At 39.1% G+C, this 12,557-nt stretch overlaps 2 protein-coding genes across 2 annotated transcripts; one reads left to right on the top strand and one right to left on the bottom strand.

Moving 5' to 3' along the window:
- Positions 1–2,757: 2,757 nt before the first annotated feature.
- On the bottom strand, positions 2,758–4,935 carry LOC106377068 (probable carotenoid cleavage dioxygenase 4, chloroplastic). The gene has a single exon (XM_013817223.3). It carries the CDS (start codon positions 4,656–4,658, stop codon positions 2,877–2,879), a length of 1,782 nt encoding a protein of 593 aa, XP_013672677.1. The 5' UTR covers positions 4,659–4,935; the 3' UTR covers positions 2,758–2,876.
- A 7,139-nt stretch (positions 4,936–12,074) lies between these two features.
- Positions 12,075–12,557, top strand: LOC106373899. Its single transcript, XM_013814014.1, has one exon. It carries the CDS (start codon positions 12,075–12,077, stop codon positions 12,555–12,557), a length of 483 nt encoding a protein of 160 aa, XP_013669468.1.

Raw genomic sequence — 12,557 nt, 5'->3', positions numbered from 1 at the left:
ATAAATATTTAAAAAATTATCGATAATATATACAAATAAACACAAGTTTTATCCTAGTTTTATTTTAAAAGACAATGAATACATTAAAAATGAAAAGGATGTTGGACCATATCCGAACCTTAGAGCATCATTATAGGAGGGACCCAAATTAAGTCTTTAGCATTATTATTGATTACTTTAGGGTTTAAGGACAAAGTTAAGGACTTTTGAATTTTTGTTGATTATTGGTAAGGACTTTTATGAGTCCTTAGAAAATTTTGATTGTTTATTTTAATAACTAAAATAAATGTAAAAAATAAGTTTTATATAAAACATATAACATTAAACATTGAAAACATAAAAGAAAATTACGAAGATGAAAAAAAAAATTACAAAGTTGAATAAAAAAAAATTCAGAAACATGATAAACATTTTATTACATTAATAGAAACTTAAAAATTACATATTATTTTGAAGATGTCCAAATTTAGCTCATATATGTTCAATCAAATCATTTTTTAATTGTTGATGGACTTGTCTATCCCGGACTCTTGTTTGTCGTTGAAGCGTATTACCGAGATTTGTAGGCATTTCGACAGAATATGTGAGGTCCTCATTTTGTTCATGTTTAAATTCTAAAAAGTCATACTGAGTGTATGAATCTCTTTCATCTTCGACAATCATATTATGGAGTATGATACATGCTCTCATAATATTTGCTATTTTGCGCTTATCCCATAAACTGGATGGATTTTTAACCACGGCGAATCTAGCTTGCAAGACTCCAAAAGCACGCTCGACATCTTTTCGGACTGATTCTTGGGTTGTAGTAAATAACGATTTTTTTGGTCCTTGTGGTAGTGAGATAGATTGAATAAAAGTCGTCCATTTCGGATAAATACCATCTGTGAGATAAGTAACCGAAATGGTAGTCTGTTCCGTTGACAGAGAAGTTGACTTCCGGGGCAACACCGTTAATAATGTCATCGAAAACATTGGATCGATCAAGAATATTTAGATCATTCATAGTACCTGGAGCTCAAAAAAACGCGTGCCATATCCAGAGGTCATATGAAGCTACTGCCTCCAAGACAATTGTTGGTTTGTCGGTTCCTCGTGAATACATTCCTTTCCAAGAGTTAGGACAATTCTTCCACTCCCAATGCATGCAATATATGCTTCCAACCATTCCGGAAAATCCACGGTGTTCTGCAATATTGAGTAGTCTTTCAAGATCAGCTGCCGTGGGGCGCCTAAGGTATTCATCGCCAAACAAGTTGATTATTGCAGCGGAAAACTCATGCAAACATTTTCGAGCTGTTGTTTCACCAAGTCTTACATATTCGTCGACAGTATCAGCCCCACCACCATATGTCAATTGACGAATTGCTGCGGTGCATTTTTGGAGCGGTGAAAGACCGGACTGTCCGGTAGCGTCTTGTGTTGGTTGAAAATACGCTACTTCCGAAGAGAGACGATGCACAATACTCAAGAACAAAGCCTTGTTCATTCGAAACCGGCGGCGGAATAAATTGTGAGGATATGTAGGATTATCATAAAAACAATCATTCCAGAGTTGATCATGACCTTCTTCTCGGTTTCGCTCGATAAAAATACGTGGTTTCCGCTGTTTTGGTTCTGGAATGAAATTTTCGAATAAATCATCAAATATGTCATCATCATCATCATCATCTTTGTGGTATTGATAATGGGAAGATGATGCCATTGAAAATTTAAAAAAGAGAGAAAATTTTTCGAAAGAGAGAAAAGTATTCGAAAGAGAAGAGGGGTGATTCACATATTTTAAAGAGTAGACCATATCATATTTATACACAAGGAGTGCATCTTGTTGTTCTTCTGACCCCATGACAAGCAAACCTCTCGTGAACACTAGAAAATTTGAACATTACAAAATCTTGTGACTTTGTAGTACATCATGTGAAAGAAACAACCAAAAAATGCTTGTCACTTTACATAACCATACAACACAAGTCCATGGTAATTGAAACAAATACAAAGACATAACCATAAACATGTTTGTACGCAGAGAGGTGGCGATTGTAACCGAGATCGGAGAACGCGGTGTCGAGGTCGGTGTCGTCTCCTGCAATCGCCGTCGCCAGAGAAAGAGAAGATAAGCAAAGAAAATGAAGTCGATACTTCAAGCGTTGTAACTCTCCCGATTCGGTCTTCCTCTCGGGTTACGACGCGTGTCCTTAAGGACGGGCATTAAACGTCTACTAATTAACAAACGAAAGCTTCGTCTCTAACTCACTTTTGTTTAAAAAAATAATAATTAGAGGTTAAGGACAGTGTTAAGAACACCAATAATGATGCTCTTATGTTCATTCTTATGTTCATGTCTTCCTCATAATAATGTCTCGTTGGTCCTACCACTCACTCAACCACAATCTTTTTCACGTTCCTTACTGTTTTCGTGAATTAATTAATGTTCATTATCCGGTAACTCATATTTCCGCCGATAGATTTTTCAAATTTAATTTTATCATAAGAATGTGTATTTTTATATTTTAGAGAAAATAGTTGTACATGCCATATTTTCATGCGTATATAAGATTTTTAAATCTATTGTTAATAAACTATTTTATAATTGTAATCTCTTGAAATAACATATTTATGTTACCCTACAATAAATTATATTTGTCGGCATAAAATACTACTATTATGGTTGGAACATAAGAGAAATTCATAAGTTTCTTTTTTGAACTAAAAGAAATTCATAAGTTTTGTTGCCAAAGAAAGTAAGAAGCAGCAGAATACGTTTAAAAAGAAGAATATTTAAAAGCTTTGATACATGTTTTATATACATTCGACCACTACCAAACTATGTATACTATAATGTTTAAAATGCAACAACACCTAAGAAGATTCTATAGTTAAAGCTTATTAAGGTCACTCTCCTTCACAAATAGTCCATGGAATCCGTACGGAACCCTTCGCGGCAACCTCACTGCGGCTACGACTTCAAGCTCCGGCGACTTCGCGTCCATCACGAGAAACTTCGACTCTCCCGCCACCTCATCATGCACATACGTCACCACGTAACCGTCATCCTCCTCCGCCTCCGGATTACCAGGATCCCTAGCTACGAAAAACGGTTCGCCTCCGTAACAGCCTGGACCGTACATCCTACGCGCCACCGTGCAATCGTCCCTATCTCCTCTAGTCACGTCGAGCTTCACCACCCCGGAGATCTTCGGCATCGGATCTCCGATCGCCGCGTACACGTAACGGCTCTGTCTACCGACAAACGCCGGATTGATAACGGCGAAATCGAGGTTCCTCGCGGAGATCGGATGACGTGTCACGATCCCGGTGACGAGATCGATCTTCACCTTCTCCACCAAGGCGTGGACGAGCTCCATCCTCTCCAGCGTATGCTCGATCGACATAATGTTGGGAGCGATGAGAACGATGGTGTTCCCGTCGTCTTCGTCCCAAGCGTTGATGGCGTGGATGATGTTGAATCCAGGAACCTCAAACCATTTCATCTCCGATTCGTCTTCGGCGTAGCGCGGAATCACTCCGAGCCTCGGCGTTTTGCCGTTATCGGCGCCGACGGGAGATCCTCCTTCGAGCATCGAATCCATCCTCATCCGAATCTGAATCTCCGAGAAAATCGCGTGACGCCTCGTGATCGCGAAGTCGTGGAGGAACGAGGGAGACGTCATGGAGAAAACCGGAACGTCTTTTCGCTTCTTCCCGGTCGAATCGAACCGGAAAAACGTTAGAAACGGTGGAACCGGACCGTACCGGAAAGCGAACGTCTCTCCGGTTTCGGGATCGGTTTTCGGGTGAGCTGTCATGCTCATCGCTAACTTCCCGTCGAAATCGTGCCGTCCGATCGTCACGATATCTCCGCTCTCCGTTAATCGTACGGCGTACGGCAAATCGGATTCTCCCAAAGCGAAGAGACGGTTACAGAAGAAAGCGAGGCTCGTGTTCGCTAAACCAATGCCGTTGATCGGATTAAACTGTCCAGCTAAAACCCTGAACGCCGTTAAAGCTCCGCGAGCCATAGACGCCGGTACGCCGTTAAATCCAGAAAAGACGTTAGGGATAACCGGAGTTCCGGTTTGTTTCTCAACGTTGTACTTGTAAGTCTTAACGTATCTGCTGCAGAGCGTTGCTTTACCGTCACGGATGCGGATCGCGTGAAGCATACCGTCACCGTCAAATAAATGGTAGGGCCCACGTGGGAGAAACTGTGGGTTAGGGCCGTTACGGATGTAAGCGCCGTTGAGAGACGGCGGAAGAGAGCCGTGGATGATCTCGCACTCAGTGGGAGGAAGCTCATCGAGGACAGGAGCGAAGTTGTCTGAGAGGACGTGTTTTGGATCTACGGAAGGACGTGACGGTGGGTCGATAAACGTGTTGATGACTTCTTCCATGGTGGTGAAGAGAGCTGTTGCTAGAGACGTTTGTTGTCGGGGTTTCGCCGGAGATGAAACGGCGGTGTGGTTGGTTCGAGTGTAGAGTTTCTTAGGTTTGCTCGGAGGAAGGTCATTGTTTTGGCTTGGGTTAGTGATGGGCGATCGTTCTTCGACGACGGCGGAGTTGATACGGAGGAGACGGCGAGAGGAAGATGGGCGGGGAAGAAGAAGAGAGGATGCAGGAGAGAAGGTGGAGATGAAGGAAGAGGAAGAAAGAGAGTCCATTGCTCTCTGCTTTGTGTTTTACTTTCTTTACCTCCACGTTAAAAGCCTGTGAAGATGAGTGTGTGTGAGTGTGGGGCTATATAATAAAATTATGAAATGAAATAAATCGATAATTATCTTTTCTGAATATTAGATTTTTTAAAGATTTTATGTGAAGCTAGTATTATCCTTGGGTTCGTTGGTAGTTATGTGAAGTTCTAATCTACAAATAGTAATTTGTCTCCTTCATGATATTATTCTTTATTATTTTCGAATAAAATATCCTGATTTTATTTTTTGATATTTTTGAATTCCTGCATTTGTAAGTTTTTAAAATAAAAAGTAGGCTAAATATGATAGTAATCTTGCCATAGACTCATAATAGTTTTTGTTACCCTTTTTTTTATGGAAACCTACCCATTTAATAGTTTGTTTTTCGAAGTATTAGTTAAAATATTATTTTGTTGTTCTTGTTGATCAAAACAAAAAGTTAAGATATTATTTTGTCAAAAACTTGGTTAAATTTTTTGTGGAAGCAAGAGTTTAAGAACGTTGTTACTGGACATTCTCATACAATGATTTGAATTATCCACAGTTCAAGAAAAATAGAATCTTGATCACAACTCCATCATGTCCACCGAACTAACACATGTCATGGATAAGTATGCATTGGAGCTGATATTGGTCGGAATTGGAGTACCTACGAATGTGGAAACTATAACATGTTCGGTCACTTTTGTCGGGATTAAAAAATTATTAAAAAATGTTTTTGGAAAAATGTTTTTGTACATAATGAATCATGAAATTTTTCTTTTTGATATCTTTTAATTAGTTAAAGGAATTGATGGTTTAGAGAGCATAATTATCAAAGTTCGAAGAGAGACTGACAGGTAATGGTACAAGTGTTGCATACATTGAGGTTAAACATTGCCGCTCTTTGGTTTTCTATGCATGTAAGATCGTTGATGCATGCACTACGTTCTTGATACGTGTTCATTTCGCAAACTACTAATGTACCAAGTTATTTTAAAACGCAGATTGTGTGTCATATACTTCTATGACTCGATTGAGTGTAGATCATGTATATATAATAACCCCTTTTTCCTTCAAAAACGTAGATTGTGTGTCAATATTTTTCTTTTGTTTGCTTGAAAGAAAAATAAGGAATAGTTATTTTGTTAATATGGGTCCCAACAATAAAGTTATATCTGTTATAAACTATTTAGTAATCGACCCATTTATCAGCCCGTGTATCAAGACGGTCCAAGCTCATCCGCAGGATCATACTGGTGTCTATCTACTCTTGTGTTTATCTACATTATAGTTGGTGTCTTATGTATTGCTAGTCATTATCTAGTTAAGGATAAGTACGATCTCATGTCGATCTAGTACTTAGACTGTTGGATAAACTTGAAGTTACTTAAGCTACAAGTAATAGATATCCTAATGAGTTTAGGAAATATTGTGTTGTGTTTATCCTAATGAGTTTAGGATAATTAAAGTGTTATATAAGGAGATATCAACTTGTGATATAACTTAAGAGTTTGTGAGTTGAATGCTTAAGGTTTTGAGTGAGTTTCCTTAAGAGAGTTTAATAAGAAGTGGTTGGTGATTAACTTGTGTTCGAGTTATACAAAACTACACGTGGTATCAGAGCTTCGATCAATCATGAGTGACATCGTTGCTGTGACCGAGAAGGTAAAAGGAGGCGGAGGACCTTCATCTATTAAGTGTCCAATGTTGAGCGCAACAAACTACACCGTGTGGGCAGTAAGAATGAAAATCACCTTGCGTGTTCACAAGGTTTGGGAAGCAGTGGAAACAGAGCTGAGTAATGATGAGAAGAACGATATGGCACTGGCTTTATTGTTCCAATCAATACCGGAGAATCTCACTCTGCAAGTAGGAGAACTAGAATCAGCTAAACAAGTGTGGGAAGCAATAAAAACACGGCATGTTGGTGCAGAACGAGTAAGAGAGGCAAGATTACAGACTTTGAATTCAGAATTTGAGAGGTTAAAGATGAAAGATAACGAAAGTATCGATGACTTCGGAGGGAAGTTATCAGAGTTAGCCTCAAAATCTGCATCCCTTGGTGCCACCATTGAAGAAGCCAAAATTGTCAAGAAGTTTCTTATGAGCCTTCCTCGAAAGAAGTACATACATATTGTGGCTTCGCTCGAGCAAGTGCTCGATCTTAATTCAACAAGCTTCGAGGACATAATGGGACGATTAAAAGCGTATGAGGAACGCATCTGTGAAGAAGAAGAGAAAGAAGATGATCAGGGAAAGCTAATGTATTCAAATACAGAAAACCGTTCCCAGCAAGATCAATCAGCTCGCGGTTACGAGCAAACAAACCGTGATTACAACAACGACTCCTATAGAAACAGAGGTCGTGGAGGACGTTTTAGTAGAGGTAGAGGACGAGGACGCTACGGAGGTAGAGGAGACTATAACAATGGAGGAAGAGGAGACTATAACAGGGATCCATACGCCGGGAGAGATGCATCACGAGTCGTGTGTTTCCGGTGTGACAAGATAGGTCACTTTGTTGCTCACTGTCCCGACCTAAAACTGAAGTTACAAGAGGCTCAGGAAGCTGACAACACCGAAACTCAGGAGGCAGACGAACTTATGATGCATGAGGTAGTTTATTTAAACGAGAACAATGTGGTGCCAGAGAAGTATGAAACTAATAGTGGAGATGACAATACATGGTATCTTGATAACGGTGCTAGCAATCACATGACCGGAGATCAAAGATATTTTTCCATACTCGACACCACAATTACTGGAGAAGTGCGTTTTGGAGATGACTCTCGAGTAGATATCAGAGGAAAAGGAACAATTTCTTTTATTGATATGAATGGTGATTCACGTAAGATGATGGATGTTTACCTCATACCCGATCTTAAGAGCAATATTATCAGTTTGGGACAAGCTACTGAGGCTGGTTGTGATGTAAGAATGAAAGGAGAGATACTCACAATGCATGACCCACACGGCAAACTACTTGTTACAGCCAAGAGATCAAAGAATAGACTATACAAAGTGAGAATGGGATTAAAGAATGAGCCACGTCTTTATCTCACGGTGGATAGTGAATCATGTAAGTGGCATGCTCGTTTAGGGCACATAAATTATGAGACTATCAGAAGCATGATACAGAAGGAGCTAGTCCACGGATTACCGACTATTAATGTTGAGAAGAGAGTATGCGGATCGTGTCTTATAGGGAAACAGAGTCGTCTTGCCTTTCCAAAGACGACAACATATCGTGCCGACAAAATACTAGAGCTATTGCACGGAGATCTTTGCGGACCTATAACACCAAGTACACAAGCTGGTAAGAGGTATGTGTTTGTTGTAATAGATGATCACAGCAGATATATGTGGACAATGCTGTTGAGAGAAAAATCTGAAGCCTTTGAGAAGTTTAAAAAACTCAGAAACATTGTAGAACAAGAAACAAAGCAGAAGATACAGACTTTGAGAACCGACAGAGGAGGAGAATTCATATCACAAGAGTTTAACTATTACTGCGATCAAGCAGGAATAAAGCGACATCTCACCTCGCCCTACACACCACAACAAAACGGTGTGGTGGAGCGTAGGAACAGAACAATGATGGAGATGGCAAGAAGTCTTATGAAGCATATGAGACTACCAAACTACTTGTGGGGAGAGACTATACGACATGTTACCTATCTACTTAACCGACTAGCAACAAGGTCATTGAATGATAAAACTCCATATGAGTTGTTTAGAGGCAAGAAACCAAACGTAAGTCATCTCCGGGTCTATGGCTGTGTTGGATACGCGAAAATAGTAGGTGTTCATCTACGAAAGCTCGATGATAGATCTCGAAAGCTTGTTCACCTAGGGACAGAACCAGGGTCTAAAGCGTATAGACTGTATGATCCAATCACAAAGAGAATAGTTGTGAGCAGAGATGTGATATTTAATGAATCGGAAGGATGGGAATGGAACAAAGAAGGAACTGAAACCAGTAACAATGAAGGATTCGAACTCCAAGTTGAAAGTCTTGGGGATCACAGAGACTATGGAGATGAAGAAACAACACCAATAACGAGAAGAGATGACCAAAGATACGATGCAGATCACAAAGAGGAAATTGAAACAGAGATCCTTGAAGAAGAAGAAAAAGAAACACAACCTCTCAGAAGATCAGAGAGGCAAACAACACGACCAAAGTACCTGGATGATTACATCCTTTTGGCTGAAGAACTGGGAGAAGAATTGCTACTGTACCTCAACGATGAACCAAGAAACTTTGGAGAAGCAAAGGAGTCAAGGTATTGGAGGAGAGCTTGCGAAGAAGAAATAGAGTCCATAATAAAGAACAAGACGTGGATCCTAGTAGACTTGCCGTGTGGAGCCAAACCTATAGGTTTAAAGTGGATCTTTAAGTTAAAACGAAACTCTGACGGAAGCATCAGCAAGTACAAAGCAAGGCTCGTCGCTAAGGGGTATGTACAGCGGCATGGGATCGATTTCGAAGAAGTATTCGCCCCAGTAGCAAGAATCGAAACCATACGACTTCTAGTAAGCCTTGCCGCAGCGAGAGGATGGGAAGTGCACCATCTTGATGTTAAAACAGCATTCCTTCACGGAGAGTTAAAAGAAACCGTGTATGTCACGCAACCAGAAGGCTTCGAGAAGAAAGGCAGTGAAGGAAAAGTCTATAAGCTAAATAAAGCGCTGTACGGACTAAGACAAGCTCCAAGGGCATGGAATCATAAGCTCAACGAGATTTTATATCAACTCCAGTTCGTTAAGTGTACTAAAGAACCTTCGGTGTATCGCAAGGTTGTCAACGGAGAACTTCTCATTGTCGCTGTATACGTGGATGACCTGTTTGTCACTGGAACAAGCAAAAGAAACATTGATGAGTTTAAAGCTAACATGTCAAGTAAATTCGAGATGAGTGATTTAGGTACATTATCATACTACCTTGGGATCGAGGTGTGTCAACATGAAGGAGGAATTACGTTAACCCAACGAAGCTATGCATCCAAGATTCTAGAGAATGGAGGAATGGACAAGTGCAACCCACTACACACACCAATGGAGCTCGGGTTGAAGCTATCAAAGGCAGAGAATGAGCGAGAGGTTGATGCAACCATGTATCGAAGGAATGTTGGTTGCTTACGGTATCTTTTACACACGAGACCTGATCTCTCGTATGTAGTTGGAGTACTTAGTCGCTTTATGCAGAGTCCAAGAGACTCTCACGGCGCTGCTATGAAACAGGTGTTAAGATACCTAAGAGGAAGCATGACGTATGGATTGGTGTATGAGCGATCTTCATCAAGCGCACCAAAACTGGTTGGGTATAGTGACAGCAGCTACAACGTGGATCCAGATGATGGAAGGAGCACGACTGGTCACATATTTTACGTCAACAACAGTCCAGTATCCTGGAGTTCACAGAAACAAGAAGTAGTGGCATTATCAAGTTGTGAAGCGGAGTTCATGGCTGGAACGGAAGCCGCACGGCAAGCCATATGGCTGCGAGACTTACTTAGTGAGATAACCGGCAAGCAGAGTGAGAAAGTAGTGATACGCATTGACAATCAGTCAGCTATTGCATTGACTAAAAATCCGGTGTTTCATGGGAAAAGCAAACACATACACCGGAGATTCCATTTTATTCGAGAATGCGTTGAGAGTGGTCAGATTGAAGTTGAGTACGTTCAAGGGGATAAACAGAAAGCTGATATATTAACTAAAGCATTGGGAAGAATCAGATTTCAAGAAATGAGGAGCTACATTGGAATGAAAGATAACTTCAAGTTTAAAGGGGAGAATGTTGGATAAACTTGAAGTTACTTAAGCTACAAGTAATAGATATCCTAATGAGTTTAGGAAATATTGTGTTGTGTTTATCCTAATGAGTTTAGGATAATTAAAGTGTTATATAAGGAGATATCAACTTGTGATATAACTTAAGAGTTTGTGAGTTGAATGCTTAAGGTTTTGAGTGAGTTTCCTTAAGAGAGTTTAATAAGAAGTGGTTGGTGATTAACTTGTGTTCGAGTTATACAAAACTACATAGACCGTCATTACCATATGTATATAAAGACCAGTTGGTCGACCTAATAATACACACAAGTTCTCCTCTTCATTCACAACACGTTATCAGCACGACCTTGTCTCTAAACCCTTCCAAAAAATCCACCACCCATAAATCAGAAACCAAACGATCTCTTGCTATTTTCCGGCGACTTCTAAAACTCTTCCAGTCGCCTCCTTTTCTCTCTGTCAGCAACCAGCAGCAACTCTCTCTCCTCACAGACCGTTCAACTCATCACAAAAGGTTCATGTATCTTCAGAAAACTCAAAACAAAACCAAAAAGGATTTAAACCCTCAGCCGCATACATACAGCTACATCTAGCCGTATGTCTTTGCAGAATAAAATCTAAAACCCTAATCTATTTTCAAAGCTTAAATCTCGTCTTGTTTCACCCTGTTTAAGCTTGTTTGATTTTTTTTAATCTTCCTGATGCGAGTTAATTGCTTGAACCTTTTAGGCTGACAATTACACCAATTTTTTTACATATCCGACTGCTGCATCAACTTAATCTGATTGTTTGCTTGCATTAGAAACTTGTTCTTGAATGTTTAAAGTCTTTTTCTGATATGTTGAAATCGACTAGAACCTGTCTCAAATTTGAAAGATTTTTTTTTAAAATATTTTTAAGATAAATCAGATTTTTCTTATAGATAAATCTGAAATTTTTAAAGATAAATCCGATTTTTTTGATAAATCCGACTGAAAACAATATATTATATATTTTAATTCGATTTTCCTATTTTAAAAAAAAACCTTATATCTTTATCTTAAATAAAAAAAAAATAGGATTTTCAGCATTTATCAGAAAAATATCGATTTATTTTTTTCCTAATCCTACTAGGAATAGGAATTGCTAGTATTTATCTGAAAATAAATAAATTTCGGATTATTACTGATATACTAGCATTATCAAATCATTATATTTAATCTGATAAATATCGAAAACAAATAAAAGTAAGAAATGATTGCATTTTTTTTGAAAATGTATACTAATCTGATTTCATGCATGGATTTAACTTTATCTCGATTTTGTATAGGTTTAAATTTACCTTCATGCATATCACATGAAATCATCTTATTAGGATAGATCATTCACACTGGTTAGTTTACTTTCATGTCAAAAATTGATAAAACTGATCAGATTTCATGCAATGGATTTAACTTTATCCTAGATGTATAGGTTTAACTTTACCTTCCTGCATATACATGAAATCGTTTGGATCATTGAAAAAAAAAATATTGTTATTTACTTGCATTGCTTGTACCCGACTGAAAGAGTATGTGAATGATCCGATTATTTTCTTACTAATGGGGACAAACTACAAATATTTTTCAGATGTCAAAGATTGCGAATCTTGATTTCAGTGCTTTGAAAAGCAATGGTGACAACTACTTGGAATGGGCGCTTGATGCAAAGATCATGCTGCGATCAAAAGATCTTGGTGACACAATCACCGAAGACAACAATTCCAGTGACAAAGACAAGTATAGAGCTATCTACATGATACGCCACCATCTCCAAGAGAACTTGAAAACTCAGTACATGACCATGGAAAATCCATATGACCTTTGGATCGCTTTACAGCGAAGATATGACCACCAGAAAACGGTGTTGCTTCCAAAGACTCAATATGATTGGAAACACATAAGGTTCTTGGACTACAAATCAGTAGACGAGTACAACTCAGTCCTGTTCAGAATTGTGTCATTGTTAAGGTTATATGGTGAAAAAGTAACCGAGGAAGAGATGCTTAATAAAACTCTCTCCACGAGTCAGACAAAGTTGATCACATGGAGTTTGAAACTTCAGACATACTGA

This window comes from Brassica napus, chromosome C1, assembly GCF_020379485.1.
Source record: "Brassica napus cultivar Da-Ae chromosome C1, Da-Ae, whole genome shotgun sequence".
In the NCBI taxonomy this organism is placed as follows: Eukaryota; Viridiplantae; Streptophyta; class Magnoliopsida; order Brassicales; family Brassicaceae; genus Brassica; species Brassica napus.
Note: the sequence above shows the minus strand (reverse complement) of the source record. Positions and strands in the feature narration are given on the sequence as shown.

Excerpts from the sequence above, each read along its gene's own strand:
- LOC106373899 (XM_013814014.1), top strand. The coding sequence starts at position 12,075 with ATGTCAAAGATTGCGAATCTTGATTTCAGTGCTTTGAAAAGCAATGGT.
- LOC106377068 (XM_013817223.3), bottom strand. The coding sequence starts at position 4,658 with ATGGACTCTCTTTCTTCCTCTTCCTTCATCTCCACCTTCTCTCCTGCA.